Source organism: Lycorma delicatula, chromosome 1 (genome assembly GCF_047948215.1).
Source record: "Lycorma delicatula isolate Av1 chromosome 1, ASM4794821v1, whole genome shotgun sequence".
Classification (NCBI taxonomy): domain Eukaryota; kingdom Metazoa; phylum Arthropoda; class Insecta; order Hemiptera; family Fulgoridae; genus Lycorma; species Lycorma delicatula.
The window spans coordinates 189017841-189039086 of NC_134455.1; the positions used below are offsets into that span (position 1 = coordinate 189017841).

Consider the following 21246-nt stretch of genomic DNA (forward strand, 5'->3'; position numbering starts at 1 on the left):
CTACTTCCATTTGTGTTTTCTGTTAAAAAAAGTTTAATAAAGAATTTGTACATTCATTTTAGTTAATATCTTCTTGTTTGTTGTGGTCTTTCTATTGCTTCACTTCCATTTTTTATGTTTTTTCCATTTTTGTTTACCTTAACTGCAAAATTTGTTACTTTTGTGTATGTCAATTCTTTTACAGGTGAAGATGATGACAACAATTCTTTCCATAGTTTTCAAAAATGTTGAACGAAGGCACCTACAGTAGCATAAACGAACTAGATGTGGGACTATGTTGTAATGTATCTGTAACTCAATGAAATATGATGCTGTTAGCATAGTATCATTGAGAGAGTTGTTGAGGATGCAGGGCTTAGAACTATGTTGCCAGCTAGCTCAGAATGGATTAATTTCTTTTTTTAGTAAAATAAAATTCAAGCTAAAAAGTGACAGAAAACCTTTTGACCGAGAGAAGAGAGAGGCCTGGGATATTTATTAAGCCTAATCATATTAAGACCAAATGAACCTTTAATTTTCAACTAAACTAGATTAACATATATATATATGTATATTAACGCATATATATATATATATATAAATATATATATATACACGAGGTGTGTGAGAAAAGTAATGAGACTGACTTTTTACTTAAAAAAGATTTTTTTTTTCAAACAACAATGTCCCCTTCCCCTTCAAGTAGTTCCCTTGGACAGCTATACACCGGCATTGTTGTTGTTCTCAGTCCTGATAGAGCACTGGAAGGCTTCAACTGGTAGGGCTTTTAACTGGTCGGTCACAGTCTTTTGAATGTTCTCCAGAGTTCCAAAATGATGTCCTTTTAAGACATGTTTCAATTTCGTAAAAAAGAAAAAGTCACAAGGACTCAAATCAGGTGAATAGGAGGGGGAGTTGAGAAACTGTAGGAATGCATTTTGAGGTCAAAAATTCTCTGATGGAAATGGCTGTGTGACACGGGGCATTGTCATGATGAAGCATCCCTTTGTCTGGTCTCAAGCAAATCACTCTTTTCCTGAACCTTTCAAGGACACTTTTGAAAACACTAGGTTGATAGTTTGTCCTGGAGGAACAAATTTTTATACACGATACCACTACTGTCAAAAAAGCAAATCAGCATGGTTTTGATCTTTGATTTGCTCATTCGACATATTTTTGGTCGAGAAGATGACTGAGTGTGCCAGTCTTCACTTTGCCGCTTTGTTTCAGGATCATACTCAGTATTCAGGATTCATCACCTGTGATCACACGATTGAAGAAGTCTTGACATTGACAAACCTCTCAAGAAGATCAACATTTGACATTTTTTTGGTCGAGGAGATGACTGAGTGTGCCAGTCTTCACTTTGCCGCTTTGTTTCAGGATCGTACTTATCCAGGATTCATCACCTGTGATCACACGATTGAAGAATTCTTGTCATTGACAAACCTCTCAAGAAGATCAACACACATGTTTCTTCAATTGTCCTTCTGTTCCATTGTGAGGTTTTTCAGAACCAATTTCGCACAAACCTTTCGCATGTCCAAATCGTCTGTCAAAATTTGATGTACAGTGAAAGTGTTTTTTAATTTAACTGTTCACTCATCATCCTTATTGTTAAACGATGGTCTGATCTCACAAGAACCCTCACACGCTCAACGTTTTCATCAGATTTTGAAGTTGAAGGTCTCCCTGAGCGAGGTTGATCTTCAACGTGTTCTCAACCTTCCAAAAATGATTTGTGCCAGCGGAAAACTTGTGCTCTTGATAAGCAATGTTTCACATAGGGCTTTTTCAACTTTTCAAAGGTTACACTCGCGGATTCCCCAAGTTTAACACAAAACTTGAATGCGCAACATTGCTCTAAATTCCGATGCTCCATTTTCGTAACACAACTTCACTGATGGCACTGTCAAAAATAATGTGTTGGCTGAACGGAGTTGAAACTCGTACTGAGCATGTGGAAGGGATGCACAAACAGGTCTAGCACAGACCGGTAGACACAGTGTTACCAATCTCATTACTTTTCTCACATACCTCGTACATATGGTATCAATATTAGTTTTCTTTAGGTTTTTCTGTTACTGTGTTTGGTGGTTAAGTTTTTTCCCTGTTTTTTTATTTAATTTAGCACTGTGTTCAGTATGTAGATGAAAATTTATATGTATATATATATATATATATGTATATATGTAAATGTTTGAAAATATTAATATGTATATATTTGTAGGTGGTAATATCAATTTTATGTTTATCCTTTTTTTTTCTTTTACAGGTCAGAAAGTTTTGCAAATGATGCTGGAATTTTGGCTAAACTGAATACATTAAAATTGGAAATGAGTCCCAATGTTGGAATTCAGCAACAAAAAAATGGGAATAATAACAGAAGAAATAGTGGAACTGGTGGACCCCTTATTGGAGGCCATTCAAGTTCAAAATCGTTATTTGCAGGTGTACGAAGGAATAGTTTAACAATGCGTCGATTAACTGAACGGCCTAATTCAGAAAGTTGTACTTCATCAATGGAAAACATTGGTAGTGGGGGATGTGGTGGTAGTTCTACAGGAAGTTGTGATGATTTGGATACAAGTATTACAAACATTGCTAAATATAATTCAAAAATTCCGTCCGATATTGCTAATAATATTAATAATAACAATAATAATAAAATTAAGGTTTCAAATGATTTAATGTGGTTGCACAGAAGAAATTCAGTTGGTACAATTAATGAGACACCAATGAAAGTTAGTGATGAATTTCTTAATAAATCTCCTATTAAATCACCTTCGAGGACTCCTGTCACTGAAAACGATCCTCTTGGAGCACTAATGGTTGAACAAGAAACTGGTAAAGTGTTGTTAGATAAAAAAACAGAAAGAATATCCAGTGTTGCTTCTGATATTGTTTATGATAGTTCTGGTGCACCAGTCTTATTTAATCGCCGTAAAGGGGAGTGGGATGTTAACTCAAATGTTGGCGGGGGAAATTTCGGTAGTGGTAATGGTGGTGGTGGTGGTGTTGTGCGTAGTGCTACTTTCCATCATCCTGGAGATGATGAGACAGAAGATGATGAGGATGATGAAGAATATGAGGAAGAAGCTCTAAATGAAGTAAGTTATTCATTAATTCTTTTATTTTTTACATATTTATTTGATACACGTGTAAAAACATATTTTATAAATAAAAAAAATTATTTACCATGTAACTGGATCATTTTATGTATTTAGCAATGTTTGTTCCATCCCAGTCCGCTATCCCTATTAAGGCTTGTTAATAGGGGAAAATTTTCAGGTTATTAGAATCTTTCATAATGTACTTAAGTTACATATTATTACAGACATGTAAAATATATTCATGTAAAAATTCAACAAATTATGTTTGTATTAATAAAAATTTAATAGTTTGGGGTCAGTTGTCTTTCCCAGCAATCTTTAAAATTATATCAAACATTCAGCAGTTGTTTTTTCATAGTCTGCCTTCAAGAGCCTCAGTGGATATTCAAAATCATTGTGAACCCATTTTTATCAGCATTAAAATTCAGATCATGTGTTAAATTATTCTAACCAATTAATTTCTGCATGAAATCATGATATCTATTTAATGTTTTTAAAGTCTATTGGGGTTTAGTCAAATAACATCATGTATATAACCTGACAGTGAGTGTAACACTTTGTTCCTTTGTTATAGAAATGAGTGTTTCTGTTGACAAGTGCCTTTTAGTTTTCTTAATTTTCGGTAATTCATCTTACAAATTTGACAGCTAAAAATAATAGAAAACAATGTTCTTTTTTTTCAAAGACGATACTTTTTTTTCTCTTTAGAACAAGATATTGAAACATTTATTATGTAAATAAGCAGAGACTATATGTTGGATCATGTGATGAAATTAATTAAAGAGTGATTATTTTCTTTTAATATCACAATGGCCGTATGTAAAAAAAGTTGATTTTGTCCTGTTATTCTTCTAATAATCCCCAGTATCCAGATTAATAGCAAAACTGTTTGTAGTTTATTTTAATTTTATGTAATTCAAGATACAGCTTAAATTAATATAATAAGAAATAGTAAGATTATACTGTTAATTTGGTCATTTTTAACCTGCCATTAAGTTGTATTACATTTGTATGAGTTATTAGTAAAAATATTAAGTTGAAAATTTTGTTTGTTGTTGTGAATTTGTGATAAACAATTTTTATATGCTTATTTCAAATAATCTTTTATTTTCCTTATTAGAAAAATATAATATGCAGAAACCTTGGACTTGTATTTGAGGGTAATTTTTACACTTCAATAAGATAAGCTGGCTCTGGTTTTGAAACAAAACCTAAATAACCAAATGAAAAATAAATTAATAATTAGTTAACAATAGTTATATATTCTGCAGAAAATAAACCAAACATTAAATATATATATATTTTTTTATATGCCGATCCCAAACTTCAACCAACAGTTTCATGTATGAGCTAAAGACAGATCCAGCAGCTAAATTTGGAGGGGACAAGGGGTCACATTTTCCTTCTCCCTTCTAATTGGATTAGGTATATATTCCATACACGTTTATTGGATACATATTGAATCCAATAAAAGTGATATATTGGATTTATTCTGAACTATTTTTAAACATGAAAAATTTTTTAAGTAGTCATTAGAATCGCTGTAAAAGAGGCAAAAAGGAACGGTTTCAGCAAAACCAAAAAAAGTGCTTTTCAATTTTAAGTTTTTTTTTTTTTTCAATAAAAGTTTTTTCAATTTTATTTCAATTTATAGAAATTAAGCCATAAGTTATTCGAAGTGATCCTCACAGGAACTACAGAAGCTAAATTAACTTCAAGCTTGGACTGTGTAGTCCTAACAAGTTAAATTAAAACTGCCATCCAAACAATCAAAATTCTATAATAATATAAGATAGGGTAAAAAATAATAAGGTGAAGTTTAAAGTAACTTGATTTTTACCTATTCATTCATTTCAGTATTTATTATTAATTCATTACCATCCAAAATTTTATATGTTTTATACAATAATAATTTGTTTACAAATAAATTCATCTTGATGATTACAGATTTTAACATACCAATCGATAACGCGATATATCAATTTGCATGTCATTATGTATAAGCATTAGAGTGACGTTAGCCTCTCTTAATTATCTATTAAGAAAAAAGAGATAATTACATTAATTACAGAGTTGCAACTGGTTATTTTGACAATACAATATTGGTAAAATGTTTCAATTCTTTTCAGCTGGGTTTTCAAAATGCCAGGCCTTTGAGCCTTGAGGGGGGACATAGTCGTCCCCATGGTTCCCCCTGGATGTTGTACCACTGGTATGAGCACATTTGTAGATGTGATTGCTGGATGCAGCAGTAACAAGTATGTGTTCTATATAAACTGCGGATGGAAACAAGTACTTTGCATATAGTTATCTTTTTTATTTTAAATTTCACCAGCAAATTTTGGAGAAATTTGGCTCTTCCTTGAACTTGGCAGACATTTATTAAAATATATTGTACACAAAATTTCTTCAGGATCGGATGAGCCAATTAGCTGTTAGATGTAAATAATTGGAAAGAGAAGGTGTTGATTTTAGCTTTTTTCCTTTTGAGTGCAAAAGAAAGGCTTTTTAGGTTGATTAAACTATGTTCTGGTTTATCAGGTAAAAAGCATCCAAGTAGATTATATTCAAAATAATAATTTTGAAGTTTCTCACTCATTTACACTTTGATCAGTAAACTCATGTTATTTGCTTTTTCTTATAAATTAGGGTATGGTTGTTGTGATCTCTTATCAACAGATTTCATTAAAAACTATGAACCATATGACAGGTGTGTATATATATATATATATATATATATATATATATATATATATATATATACACACGCATAATAAAAACATTTTCTTGTATCAATTTTTATTTCTTCCTCATGACTATTAGCACTTCAGCAGACTAGAGTGTTTTAGTCAATTTTTTTTAATCTGAAATAATCAGAATTATATTCTAAATGTTCGATAAATTCTTCATTTACAAGTTTGTTACATAAATGATGTCATTGATTTTGTTTTAAACAGTTTTATGAGATAAATGAGATGGTGCCAGTGAATTTTATATTCATTTTCACTGTAGCTCATTCTAACCCTCTTTTACTTCAGCAACTCTATATTCTATACTTCTAAAAAATTAGAATGCCAAAATTGGCTATAACAGAAGCTATATTGTTGAAATTTAGGTATTTTCATTTAGTCAATTGCCCAAATCATTCAACTGAGATGCAATCATTACTCTCATAATTTTTTGTAGCTGTATCATTTGGCATATGGCCTTTTGATACTTAATAATTCTATTCATTAATGTTGTGGTCCCAAAACGACCAATTTTATATGACAAAAGTTTCAAATAAATCTTCAATTGCAGCTAAAGTAGAAGTTTTCTTTCTCTCTTTATCATAAGGGTGGTTATCAAAACGCAAACATGCTAACAAAATAGCAAACATGTTTTGATTAGAGATGCAATGAAAAATACCTCTGCCTATTCCATTTGTAGCAAAAATTGATGTAATATTTTCAGTATTTTTATGGTTAGATTGGAACACAGTCGTCAAAAAAAAGGAGTCTCAAAAATGCAACGATTTCAATTTCATCACAAGGATTCAAATCGGATCTATGTTTTTATATGCAGTTTTACGTTCTAATTTTACATTTGTCCATTTTGCAATCCCTGCTATCATTCATTAGTAAATTGTTTTTTCCAGATTTTCATTGGATCAGCGCCCAATATTTAGCACTCTTTCTGACCCCTGGTGGGTGAAAAAGAATGTTATGTTTGGAACTTCTTTTTGTCTTAGCATAAAATGAATGTACCACCTATAATTGTTTATGAAAATCTAAATCAGTAACTGAATTTACAGTTTCACATATTCTCCACCTTTGTGACATGAAAAATCAGAAGTTGTGTCGTATTCATTCTTCTCAAATTCATTTTCATCACAGTCCTCTTCAGACAGATTTATTTTCTTGATACCAATCCTCATGCATATCATCAAAATTATTTTGATCGTCATCTTGAAACATACCAGGAAGATAATCCATTTTAAAACTGGTTTTATTATAAAAAAAGGTTTGAAAATGTAATATAAAGGTTATAATACTGTAAAAAAGAACTTTTATAACAATATAAAAAGTTAGAATACAATCACACTAATATTGACCATTGTCACTGAGATGAAAGACCAACACTACACTGTTATTATTGTAGACAAGTACAAATACCTCATGCTGACAGATGCTGTCTATCATCATTTGAAGCTACTCAAAAGTCCAGCTTTATAAAATTATTCATTAGAGTGCATCTTGAAAAAACGGCTCATGTCGCAGATGAGTGGTTGGTAGTTAATGAGTTAATGTCATAAGGTTATGAAAAATTGGCTGGCTACAAATTTAGGGAAAGTACATATGATTGAATTGTTCTTAGCTGAAGTTTAGATATAATTAAAAGTGTTAAATTTCATCTAATTGTAATCAGAAAAATAAGTAATAAATATTGAAACAATCTCTTTCTTTTTAGATTAGAAAAAGTAAAGTTCTCCAGCGTTCATCTACAATGCCGATAGATGCTGAAAATATTAGTACTCTTGGTAATAACACTGGCCCAAGAGGCAGTATAGGTTCTAGTTTTAAACTTCCATCTTTCACGTAAGTTTTACTTAATAGAAAAATGATTATTATTACTTTTATGCAATGTAATCACTTTATTACTCAATTTTTTTTAATTTTATTTATTTATACAACTTATGTGTATGATGATTGTATTGCATGTTTTTTTGTTGTTTTTTTTTTATAATTGCATGTTTTATAGTAACTGTTATCATTTATAGTAGTAGTCTTTTGCTATTCACCTAATTTTTAACATGACTTTCCAGTTTAGACAAGTTCTTAGATCAATTAGTAGTTTGAGATTAAGTTTATCTGTTTAAATCCATGATTTCAGGTTGTCAGGAAAAAATTCAGAATAAATTAAAATTTAATCTAGTTTACTTATATAACAAAGTAAATATTCATCCATTTTGTCCTACCTTTTTTGTTTTAAATATTTCCTTTAATTTAGAAATGTTTTTTGAAACTCTTAAATGTTTTCCTAATAATGTCTTCATGTAAAAGATGTTTTAGATATTTTCCTTTTAGAGACAAAGTTATGTAGAAGAACCATTTTTAAAAATCTTCATACTTTTAGACTGTCAGTGAAGAGGAGAAACTAAAAAAAGTGAGAGAGATTTATTTTTGTAATGAAGTGGTAAAAAAAATATAAATTATAAATAAACTGTAACAAAATAAGTAAAATAAAAGTGTAAAATAGAAGAAAGTTCATGGATAAAGAAAAATTGGTTTAGATGCAAGGAATTGCATATTAATTAAAAATGTTACAGAAAACAAAGACAAGAAAGAAAGAGGATGAAGTAATAGACAAACTAAAATGAAGAGATTGGCATACAACATAATAATGATGAACATTGGATTGCAGTATCAGATCAGTAATGATACAGCTCTGACTGTTTGTTGTTGGTGTCTGTAACCAAATAGTTATAACTGATTCTGCACAAGACGTACATCAATTCTACAAAAAAGAAAAGGCACAGCTATTCTCAAAAACAACAACCATCCCATGCCACGCTCTCTATAAAAAGTAAGGAAAATTTGTTTCATTACCTTCTAAGCTGAATTTACTGTGCTTATCAGCATGCCAACCCCATTGAAATTAGAGTGATGTTCCCCCTTATAAGTGATTGTATAATGAATAATGTTAATTGGCAGTTTTTGTTATTCAAGTGCTTTAGAATAAAAAAAGATTGTACAGATAGTGTAAAGCAATGAAATTGATATACATCTTTCCATCATCAAGCAATTTAAAATGTGTATATGTATAATTTTTTTAAACATGCAAGGGTCATTCAATAATAATTCAAGAGACAAATGATATGCAAAATTATAATTTATTCAATGACAATGAAACTACTGCTACTTTTCAACATAATCCCTGCTACATTTAGGCAATTGTCCCATCCTTCTGTGAGCTTTCTTATTCCAGTAGTAAAAATGTCTCATCTTGGCATCTGAGGCATTTTTGTCCTGCACTCTTGATCTGCCCATTGGTGCCCTGTAAAAACTCTTTGGGAGTACCAAACAAACAAAAAATTTTTTGTGCAAGGTAGGATCTGTAAGGAGGTGTGACAACACCTCTCATCCCAGCTTCCTGTGTCTTAACGATTTAGGACAGGTGTTACCATGCAGAAGAATTCCACCTTTTTTGAGTGAGAACCACCAGGATGTTTCCTCCTTATTTCAGCTTTCACCTTTTTTGTAGCATATCACAATTATACTCCCTGTAGATTGTATGTTGTACTTTTTAGTAATCACAATAAATTGGGTCATTATCATCCCAAAACACCATTAGCATCTGGCTGACACAAAGTCTAAATTTTTTTTCCTAGCGAGCAAATTCAGATGTTACCATTTTATGCTCTGACTTAAGGATTCCACTTCAAAATGATAAATCCACCTTTCATCACAAGTTATTCTGTGTTCTAAAAAAGGATTAGCTATTGCAGAAATATGGTTATAGATGACACGGTTAATTAACTTAAAGATTATAAGTTAAATTCCTGAAATAGAGTTGTTGCATAAGATTAATGATTAATTGTTGTCTCATTGTTGATTAATTGAACAAGTTGAATCAGTTAATCAACAAATCGATTAATTCATTTAAAATAAGATTAAATTTCTAAATAGAACTGAATCGTGAGAGGACCAAGCAAACAAAAATCTGATGGTGCAAGATCGGTTCTGTAAGCAAAATGAAACACCTCCCAACTCACTCAGCTTCTGAAGTCTGTGTTGGTTAATTGAATTGTTGTTAGAAACTTATTCTTATCTATAAGAATAATAGATTAACTTATAACTAAGTTAATAGTTATAAGTTAAGTTGATTATTGACCCAGGAAGCTGGGTTAATAGGTATTGCCACATTCTCCTGTTCTTGCCACAGATCTGTTCTTGCATAATCAAATTTTTGTTTGTGTGGTCCTCTCAAAGAGTTTTTACAAGGCACCAGGAATGCCATTCAGATATGTTTACTAAAGTTCCATGGTTAACAGTTATTTAAGTTTAAAATGTAAGTTCAGATGTCTTGGTGATCTTGAGTGTACCATCTCGGAATCCATTTTTAACACGTTTTTATGGTAATTCAGCTTATCATGGATAATTGAATGGACAGTGCTGATACTCGCACTACAAATTTCATCAATTTCCCAAATTATATGCTTGTCCTTGCAGATAAGATCATCAATGTGAGTGGTTTTGCAAATTTCAGTTTAAACTTCCAGTAATCTTTTTTTACAATGAAAATCAGTGACATTTTGTTCTTCCTGATTAAAACTTTCTTTTTCTGTTTAGCTCTGGAACCACCTTAAGGTATTACTTCAGAGGATGAATGAGTACGATATGTATTAATGTAAATGAAGTGTAGTCTGTACAGTCTCAGGTCGACCATTCCTGAGATGTGTGGTTAATTGAAACCCAACCACCAAAGAACACTGGTATCCACAATCAAGTATACAAATACTGCCTTTATTAGGATTTGAACCTTAGAACTCTTGACTTCAAAATCAGCTGATTTTACGATGACGAGTTCATTAGACTAACCCGGTATGATTTCCCAATTTAAATTGTTCAATCCACTTTTAAAAATGTGTAGGACTCATACTGTTTTACATCATAGAACATGCTGTTTCATCACTGGCAGATTAATTTCAGCAGTTTTACACCTTCAGAAAATAAAAATCTTAACACAGCAAAATAAAAAATAGAATTGATGGTGAGAAATGACAGTAAGGGCTTTCTGGCGGTATATATCTTATAATAAGTTAATCAAATTACTAAACTGCATTTGTTCATCTGTACTGTTTGTGAAAATAATTAATAATTTTTTTTTTTTTAATATGATACCATTTATTTGAGATCTACCAAACTTTGGAACAAGCTCCAGTTCCAGTAAAAGGCTCATCACTAGGTTTTGTGAGAGACTCCCCTAAATCCACTTTCTGGACCTCCTGCATAATCATGAGAAAAATTTGAAACATTGATTTATTCAAAACATTCTTTTTCAAAAATTGCTCTATCACAGGACAGTTAAAAATCTAATGTTGCTGAAGAGTTTGAGATCCCTTGTTTTTCCAAGAACTCTTCGGTTAATGTAGTTGAATCAATTATTTTGAAGAGGTGTTCTTGGCCTAATAAGATATGTAATAGTAACAAAGATCTTCATATCCCTCTTGTACCCTAAGCACCAAAACTCCCTTCAGTTAACAAAATATTTCTTTTCAGAAATATTGTATTTTCATGGGCAATAAAATTCTCAGTAATATTACATAGATATAAACTCAATAGCCTCTTTAATTAACAAAAATTTTATTTTGCTTTTTTTCCAATAAATAAAAAAGAAGTAGGTGCTACAGAAAAAATAGGGTAAATGATTTAAATTTATCTATCGGTCTGGGCTTCTTTCCATTAAAGAAAGCATAAACATTAATTAAATTTGGCAGAAATTTTAATAAAAACTTAAATACATAATTAGAATCATCAACTGCAACTGATTAGATTATGTAATGGCTTCTTATCTTATTGAATAATATTAAACATAAATCGCATATTTTTTGTTATAATGATTCTGTTCAAAGGATTATTTTAATCTTCTGAAGTTGCTCCATCACTTGGATTCTCTACTTTATTACAACCAATTTTTTTAAGCCTTAATCATTTCTTCCCTGGGAAACTCTGGGGGACTACAATAAACAAAAAAAAGTCAAAATATAAATAAAACATGTTCCTACATGTTAAGTGTTTTCCGAGGGCATTTTTGTTACGAAATGAGAGGATTTGTACAAGCCAGTACTCTGGCTCAGCTTTTGTTACCAACTGGTGGCCATGGTGTATCAATGAATCAGTGTAATTACTGCATGTGGGTTTGTTCAGGACTCTTTAGATTCAATCCTCAAAGGGTTAAAAAGTTTTATGCAAACCTTGGGTAGGATGAACATGTGGGTCTTTCCTACATGGATGTTCCACAAAAAACCTAACTTGGGGTTGACGTGCCTGTTTGATAAAAGTAAAACATACTCCTACTTCTGGAATCCATTTTACAAACTAGTTATTTACTGGATTGTATGCACTCTTCTTGGTAAAATAACAATGAACATTGCTAGTTTATAGATTTCATTGAGGTAAAGTAAACTCTAATATCTACTAATTTTTCATACACTTCTTTACCATGGGATTTGCCCTCTTATTTCTCAGTAGATTTCTCCATATATTTTATTCTGAAAATTTTGGTAATGTACATTCATTCAAGTTATTTTTAATTAATCCTTTATAACACATTATTAATTCATAATTGGAAGAAGTAGAATTTCAGTAGAACCAACCTTCATGGTAAAATATTTATGGAAATGTTTTACCTTCATCATAAAATGTTTATGGAAATTATTCTGCCAGTTTGGTAGCAAAAAAAAAGATGCTTTCCTTTCACTCTGTTTAAATGGTATATCATCTTTAGGTATTAGGTAGTAACTATGGAGTGTTTTAACTGAAATTTGTGAGTAGCATGCTGATTGTACATGAAATTTGTGAGTAGAAGATAAACCACAAAAAGGTTATAATATAAATTAATCATTTGCAATACATAGTGTGCATAATATTTTGTTTTTTATTTATTTATTTATTTTTTACAGTTATTAATTTTTCATGCACTTTTATTTCACTACGTAAAAGTTTTCTGTTTTTCCTTTCCTTTATGTTTATTTTTCCAAATTTCATATTTTTCATGATAGAGCAAGTCACCTATGATAGAGAGAGAAGAATGTGTGTCAAAATGAGGCTCAGTGTACTCCTATTTAATCTTCTGTTTATATTCTTATGTAAGAAATTTTGAGGATATCATTGTAAAACAATTATCTAGCATGCTGATTGTACTGTTAACTTCCTTTTTTTAAGTAAGCTTTTTGTGTTATTTTATTTTTTCCTGTGTTAACTTTTTGTGTTTATTTATATTTAGAAAAGTTAGTTTTTATTATTTCCGCGTTGGTATTTTCAGCCGATATTCACCATCAAGATTTAGTCTTCGACAGATCAAGGATCTTCATAAAAGCAGTCAGATAATTGAGAATGCTATCACAAATTTCAGGTCAGCGTGAAAAATATAAATGAATAATTTTTTTTAATCATTATTTTGTATATGTATATGTTTATATAATTGTTTTTGTCCTTTTTTTTAATGACTTATCAACAATCTTTAAGTAATGTTCGTGCACTTATGGATTATTAATCCATCCTCAGGAACAATTATCTGTTATAAATTATATTTATTTACTTCACATGTCTTTAATTATACTAAATTAAATTATATAAAAATATAAATATTACAATTGATTGTCAAAAGGTAAAATAAAGTTAACATTATCTGTCATGTCAGTATGAAGGTCTCAATTGTTATGTACCATACTGACCATACCATACCATGACTGACTGATCATACTGACATGATGGATAACATTAACATTATTTTACCTTTTCATGATCAATTGTTATATTTATATTTTTATAAAATTCAATTTAGTGTAATTAATGATTTGTAAAGTAAATAATTATAATGTACAACACATCATTGTTCATTGTTCCTGAGGATGGATTAATAATCCGAAAGCGGTTGAACATGACTGTTAAAGATTAGTAAGTGAAAACTAAATAATTTATATATTAATACCAATGGATCGTGCTTAATAAAATTACCTTATGTATTTACTCATTTATTTATTGAAGCTGTGAAATTTATGTAGTAAAGTTATGGAAATTTATTAAAACAAATTCATAGTTTATAATTAATATTTTCAGTAGATAAAACTATTGTAGAGAAAATGTAATTTTTTATTTATTAAAAACAATTATTAGAGTTGCCAAGTCATTCCTCACTAGATATTTTTCAAATATATTAATACAAACACTTGATCAGATAGTGTTGATATTGAAATATTTTGTTTAATTTGGAATTTTTAATGTCTCCATCATTATCCTTTCAAGATTAGAATAATTTAAAATTAACCAATAACTTTAGGGTTTATTTAGACTTGCACATTATTTAATTAACCCCTCAGGATTTATTTGAGTTCTTAAAATTCTGGAGTATTAAAATATTGACATTGTATGTGTTCTTTAATGTAGCTTCAATTTGAATATTCTAAAAGTATTAAAAATTTAACTTCTTAATGTCATCTGTTTTGATTCAGTTATAATTATTTTATATTCTTATGATACAGTTTTAAATGTTTAAACTAGATAAAAATATTTTTATTAAATAACCTGATTTTATAACAAATATAATGTTAAATACTAGGGGCGTTGAGGTCAATCTGGGATTATTAATTTTTAATAAATGTGTCGTAACTATCACTTAGGATAGTAAAAAATATTTTTATTTCTCATTGTAATTTGCTGCTACATTTATCCCAGCATTTCACTAATGCATGGATACCTGCAGTGTAGAAAGATTTGTTGTTACTTCAAAAACCAAAATAGGACTGACTGTTTCACCTCATAATTGTTGTTGAAATGTTGGCCTCCCAGGAACAATTTCAAGGGCTCGAACAGGTGAAGATCAATAACAGGCGATGTGGCAATAACTCCTAGCCATGATCTTGTAATGTCATGTTCTGTGGTGGGCTGTATGTGGTCGTGCATTGTTCTGCAGAAACAGAACGCATGTAGTGATCGTACCAGACAGTTTTTTCTTGAGAGCATTTTTATATCTTGAAGAACTTTGCTAATTAGTAAGTACTCACTACTAATATTGGTGTCACAAGGTAGAAAATTGACATGAATGATGCCATTTTTATCCCAAAAAACTGAGGCTGTAACTTTGGTGGCTCCAAACCACCTCGACCATGATCGTCACTCACTGATATACGACCTTTTTTAAAACATTTGCATCACTCAAATGTTTTACTGCAACTAAAAGTCTTATCGCAACTAAGAAGTTGTGAATAAATTTCACCAGGTTTTACACCTTCATTCAAAAGAAATTTCATTACAACACTCTGTTCCAAATAACCATTCACTACATTGGACACCATGTTCTTTACGACTGACTGACTTATTGTTTAATGTTGCTTCAGTCCAGTGCCCCGTGCAGTAATAGCTGGCACATGTACTTTATGTGCACAAACAGCAGAATGTGCAGCAATCTCCATTTACATTCTAATCTAACTAAAGTCCTGGATTGACATAAACGTCCCTTGTATAAGTAGCAGAAATCAGAAATGTTAAAAAGAAAATGCTAAACATAAATCTTCAAACATCAATGAAATTAGTACATAGAGAAATATTGTTTATTAAAATGTTGGTCATTGTTTAAATGTAAAATATAAAGGTATATAAGGATAAAATTTGAATGAAAGATTCGGAATATAGAACTATTAGTGTGTATTTAAATAAAATTTGAAAGTGGAATTGGGAATTGAAGATTTAGAATGTTGAGCAAAAATGTTTGGATAAAATATATAGAATGAATTGCACCCTCACTTCTTCTCTGTATTATAACTGGGGAAAAGAAGTCACTTTGTACATTGGTTGTTGCTATTGAAATACAGTGATGTGGGTAGACACTAACAATCTTTAATCTTATTACATACCTATATGTCATTCTGTTCAATGCTGGCAAAGCAAGAGTCTGTGAAATTGCTTCTACACACTGTGAATTGTATATTATTATTATTTAGCATTGTCATTTTTTTTGCAACTGTAAGAGCACACTGCCAAAAACTTTTACCAACAATTTTATAGCGTTATGATAATATTGTGAATGGTATAGCATTGTTAGAGAAAGAAAGAGATGCATCTTTGTGCATCTCATACAAGGAGAAAAAAACAGCCAGTCATAGTTTAAAATCACTGATGAAAGAATTAATTGTCTAATAATTTCTGAACTTCAAACAAATTTTGAAAAAACTGTCAGATCATGGCAGACAAGTTGGGTTTCTGTAGGTCTGTGCAAGGTGGATGTTAAAACAATTGAGTAAGTTCATAAAACTCAAAGCATAGTCAGTATATCCACATTCCCTAACTACTAACAGGGCGAAGAACATCTCAAGAAATTTGTGACTGAGGATTGGAGATGGCTCAAGTTCATTTAATACATTGACAAAGGAAAAATACAAAAAGTGAATGCATGTTTCATCTATCTCACAATCAAAACAAAGAACCTCAAGCAGGCACTATCGAACCAATTAGTGTAGTGACTGCAATTTTGCTGTCAATACATGGAACCTGTAATTACACAACATAAGAAGGTTATTGTGAAATATTGAAGGAGCTTTGGAGATCATTCCAAAACTTACAGCATAATGAAAGATGTTATTCTGCATGAAATTTGCAGTTCTGTGCTCCAACTCAGACTTTATTCAGCGGTTCACAAAGGAGATAGGAGGAAACGTATATTTGGCACCTAGTGACACCATTTGACCATTTAAAACTTGTTACGACCTCATGATTGAGGTTTGACAGTTATACAGATCTCAAATGTCAAAGTAGCCTCAGAGTAGAGGTCTTCAACAAAGGTTTGTAAAAGCTGGTGCTACAGTACATTAAGTCTTAATGTGAGTAATAACCACATGGAAAAGTTTTGTAGGTTTTGTATGTGTATAGTAAAATGTTTTTCATTTTTGAGTACTGAAACATTATCCAATCATACCTTAGATATACTGAATCTGTCTCGTAGGTTGCTCCCTACTTATAGCTAACAGTTATACTAATGGTCTTTTTCCTTCTGGGGATGTACCATATTGTATGAATCTAGATTTCCAATCTACAGGGAAGGGAATTTCAAATTGTGGTTTTAAAATTTACTACAGATCCTACACACTATTTTATAAATAGAATTCAGTAAGCATTCCAACAGTGCAGGTAAATATATCTTAAACAAAACACTGTTTATAAACAGCCTTATTCTTGAAGTTTATAATGTTTGAAAGGTAGGTAAATTTTTTGTTGAGTAGTAATGTAGGTAGTTTTATAAATGTTCTTGATTAAATACATAACTGGTGTAAAAGTTTCTCCTTTCAAGAAAAATTATTAACTTTTTCAAGTGAATTTTGTCTCACTTTGATATCATGTAATATGATATTCATGTAAACTACTGAATTGTGAAATTTTTGAAAATTGGTGGTTTTAAAGAATGTCCTTTGTAAATTTATAAAATCAATCTTTTTTATGCCTGTAATTTGTTGATTTTAAATCATAGTATTGTTAGTTTATTAAATAGATTGATAACAAATATTATTGCGGAAAATATGTTGTTCTTCATTTTCATGATTCAGAACAAACATGTAAATTACTATTGCAAAAAATTAATGTTAAATTATTGAAATTTTTATATATAAGTTTCTGTTTATTAGCTTAATTATTTGCATGTTGATTATCTTCCATTTTTGTAGTATTTCTCAGCTTGTAACACTTATAATTTATTTTTTTGGCTATGTTGCTTTTATTTTTTTGGCTCTTTTTATAACTTAGTTTATCATATTTTTTTTATTCCAATAGTCTTACCCAGCAGCATTTTATAATAGAATGTTGAGCATTGCACTGTTTATGATAACTGTAGGTATGCCAATAAATTTGAATAGAATGTTATTTGAGTAATCATATGATAATTTGTTTTAACACTGATGTCAAAATTGTAATAGGTGAGTGTGGCTGGTGAGCGTCTACTAAATTTAACTTTATTGTATAAATTATATGATGTGTTGAAAATTATTTTAGAAGAGATTGCCTTCAATTACTGTTCAACATAATGGAGATTTAAAAGTAGCTTCCGTGTCTTCTCATCATGAATTATTTAACTTGTGCATGAATGGCATGAACAAAATCATATCATTTTCTTAGTTAAGTTAAAAGAAAGTTTTTTTGTCTCTTTTTTAATTATTATTTTTATATTATTTCCTTTTTATATATCTGTTTAGTATTATTTACTGATTTCTTACTGAAATAAAATAATCTTTTATTCTTTTAGTTCAACTACTCTGACATCAAAAAAATCAAATGAATTGCTGAAAGGTGGTTTACATAGTTTGAAATCAGCAGCAACATCAGTTGCAAAGAAGTTTGATGAATTTAAGGAAGCATTATCAGCAAATAGTACACCAGTACGTTCTAGTTCGTAAGTATTTTTATAATAATTTATCAGTCGTATTTAATTTGAGATATTTTATTTGGGATTAATTTGTCTTATCAATTTACGTTGAGCCTGTCACCGGAATGGAATAAGCTGTAAATTAATAAGGTCCCAATTTACAGCAAAATTATTTAAGCAATAGCAAACCAGTTATAAAGCAGTTGTAGTGAATAGTGAGTAAAATGGTAAAAATTGGTTATTTAAAAAGAATTTAAGAACACTTGATTTTTTTTTAATTTTCAAGTTACATTTACCGACAGCCTCAGTTTGTTGCGCTTCATTAACAGACAATTGAAATTAATATATGTAAACTAATTTATAGTTATTCAGATTTGCAATTTTAGATATAGTTCTTATTTATTAAAAAAGCTCATCCTATCTAGCATTCCTCCAGATACACATATCAGTACTGCTATTCTAGGTGTAGTATCCAGGTAATAGTTCCTGTTTATTACATGGAAAGGAACTCTTTTTAAAAATTTGTAAACAAAATGGTTAATTACCATGATGGGTAGCTCTTCGCATTTAGCCACTTTTTTTTATCCTTATCCCAACTTTCCTGTTATTCTGTAAGTATAAGTCTGACCCTGAAAAACCAATAATAGTCCATACTTTATATTTGCTAGGAAGACTAGCTGTGTACTGACCATTAGGAAACAATTGGCATTTTCACACGCTACAAAAATTGTCATTCATCTCATCCTGTGAACTAATCTGTAACGATGGTGCTGGAGGTTAAAAAAAACTAATGGCTTAAAGGAATAAAGTCAGGCCTCTAGATTACCCCCCCCCCCCCATAATAGAAAGCTTTTTGAAAATTGTTCCAGAGATTGTTTTTTTTTGTGAAATCTTTTACCAAAATGAATAGGCTAGTAAATCACAATTTTTCATCAAAATCTGTCTTCAGGTTGTAAATTGTTTTTAAAATATTTTCCTAGAAAATAGAGAAATCTCACTCACTGTTCAAAATGAAAAAGAGAACTTTTTCGAAGAACGTTATTTCAGATATAACTTTTCCTGTTCACTTTTATGTAATGTAATTCATGCTTGTTAAAAAAAAAGGTTTAATTTTAATTTTTGATAAAAAGTGTGCAGTCTATTCATAATTACTTCTTGTTAGGATATAAGTATTATAAGATTTAAAGCATGTAAATTGTTACATTAAAACACATTCATTTTTTAACTTTTGTAAGCCAAGTTTCTCTGTTAAGCGTAATCCCTTTCAGATAGAAAAGTAATCATGTATCATGAGTAGCAATCTACCCTCTCCTTTTGTGATTATATAATGTATTATGTACCGATTTGAATAAAAGATTTATTTATTTATGTTTCTTAATGAGTCTGCATAAGACTTAGGTTTGGTTTATCTTGGCTATTTGGCCAAGATAAGTTGAACCCAAAGCATGCGAAGATCACATAAACTTTAAGGTAACCAAAAAAAATTGAATTACTTGTCTATACAAGTAAATGAAAGACTAAAACCAACTTACGTGGGTTCTTCCATCTCTACACATACTGCTGGAAATGTTGACCCCCATGATCCAGGCACAATTTAGCCTGATGAATCACATTCAGTGTGACTTGCTATAACTTGTCCCATTGGATGTTTGTGATGGTGTTGCATAAATTCTGTTGCAGTATGTCAAGAGTTCTTGAATTGTTGTGGTAAACTTTGTCCTTTAGGTTGCCCCCAAAAATAAAAATCATAGTTGGATAGATTATGCAACCATGGAGACCATAGATCCTTTGAAACATTCCTGTCAGTTGTTAAAATTGAATACACTACTTCCAAGGAAGCGTGTGCCGTCCTGCTGGTAATATGCAAAACATCATTTGTCTGGCATCAGTTGCTTTGCAAAGGAATGGAAGATGTTGGCAATGTAACATGCTGAGTTCACCATGTCTCTGAAGAAAATGGGTCCAGTAATTCTTGTCCTTGACACAGCATACCACACTCAAATCTTTAGATCATGTAGCAGTAGTTCAAATATTTGTTGTGAGTTTACAACAGATCAATATCGTGAATTTATACATTTATCATTGTCTTTAGGCTTTTATAGCTTCAGGTTCTTTAGGATGTGCTGGCATGTTCTCGACACTCCCACCTGCTGTGACAGACGTCTCGTGAACTTATGGGGCCCTGCTACATTTGCTGGTGAATATCTTCCTACTGCATCTTTACGTCGTAAATTTAAATTGCCCAGAAACAGTCACAGAATCCTGTACAATGATAAGGAAGTTTTAGACTGGGTGTTATTTCTACAACATATTAGTATTCTACACAGAATTTAATATTGTTTTTGTTATGTGAAACAATCATTTTGATTCTATTTTTATTTTACTCTGTGCATATTTTGTACTGGTGTTGAATAATTTTTTAATGTATTTGTTCTTCTTATGATTTTTATGTCCTTTAATCTTTCTGTTATCCAAGAAGGGGGTCTTTATACTCCTGTTGGATCTCATTGTATTTTATTTATGTTTAGTTAAATTTTATGATTTTTATGATTGCCTTGTCTAGTTTTAGTTGTCTTTTTGTTGTGTTTTCAGTCCGTACAGTGATAAGGTGAGGGCGTTTTTTACTGAAAAAAAAAAAAAATCAGCCTATGAAAATATTAGGACAATAAAATTTTCTAGGTAACTTAGTTCCATATTAAAATTTCTTTGAATATGATATATCCTAGATTTGAGCCTTAAAGCTCACCTAACAAAGGACTTATTAACCTTTCACTGTTTATTAATTTTTGGCTTTATTTCTTTTTGATTATACCTTATAAATCCATTTTGTTAATTACATTTTTCCAGATACCGAATTTTTTTACTTGAAATTGATTATCAAATGCAAAGCTGCATTTATCTTTTGTACAAATTATGGTAGGCTGTTCCAATATCTGTTATTGTTATTATAAATTTAATAACTTTTCTTAAAATAATAATTTCTTTTTTATTGTTACATACACATAAATGTGAAATACTTCTAACTTATAGGTTGTAAAAAAAA

The 21246-nt window shown here is 30.4% G+C and overlaps 1 protein-coding gene across 9 annotated transcripts in view; it reads left to right on the plus strand.

The window, feature by feature from the left end:
- The window catches only part of Crag (DENN domain-containing protein Crag), a 213106-nt gene that overhangs the window by 144529 nt on the left and 47331 nt on the right, over positions 1 to 21246 (plus strand). For 8 of the 9 annotated variants that reach the window (XR_012756753.1, XR_012756750.1, XR_012756754.1 and 5 more), the window contains 4 exons: positions 2255 to 3089; positions 7542 to 7669; positions 13119 to 13208; positions 18084 to 18230. Coding sequence is in view for 5 of the 9 variants with exons in the window: in XM_075368648.1 (XP_075224763.1) it covers positions 2255 to 3089; positions 7542 to 7669; positions 13119 to 13208; positions 18084 to 18230 (1200 nt within the window). In the remaining 4 variants the exon portion in view is untranslated. The remainder of the gene's footprint in view (positions 1 to 2254; positions 3090 to 7541; positions 7670 to 13118; positions 13209 to 18083; positions 18231 to 21246) is intronic. The other variant, XM_075368690.1, reaches the window with a different exon arrangement.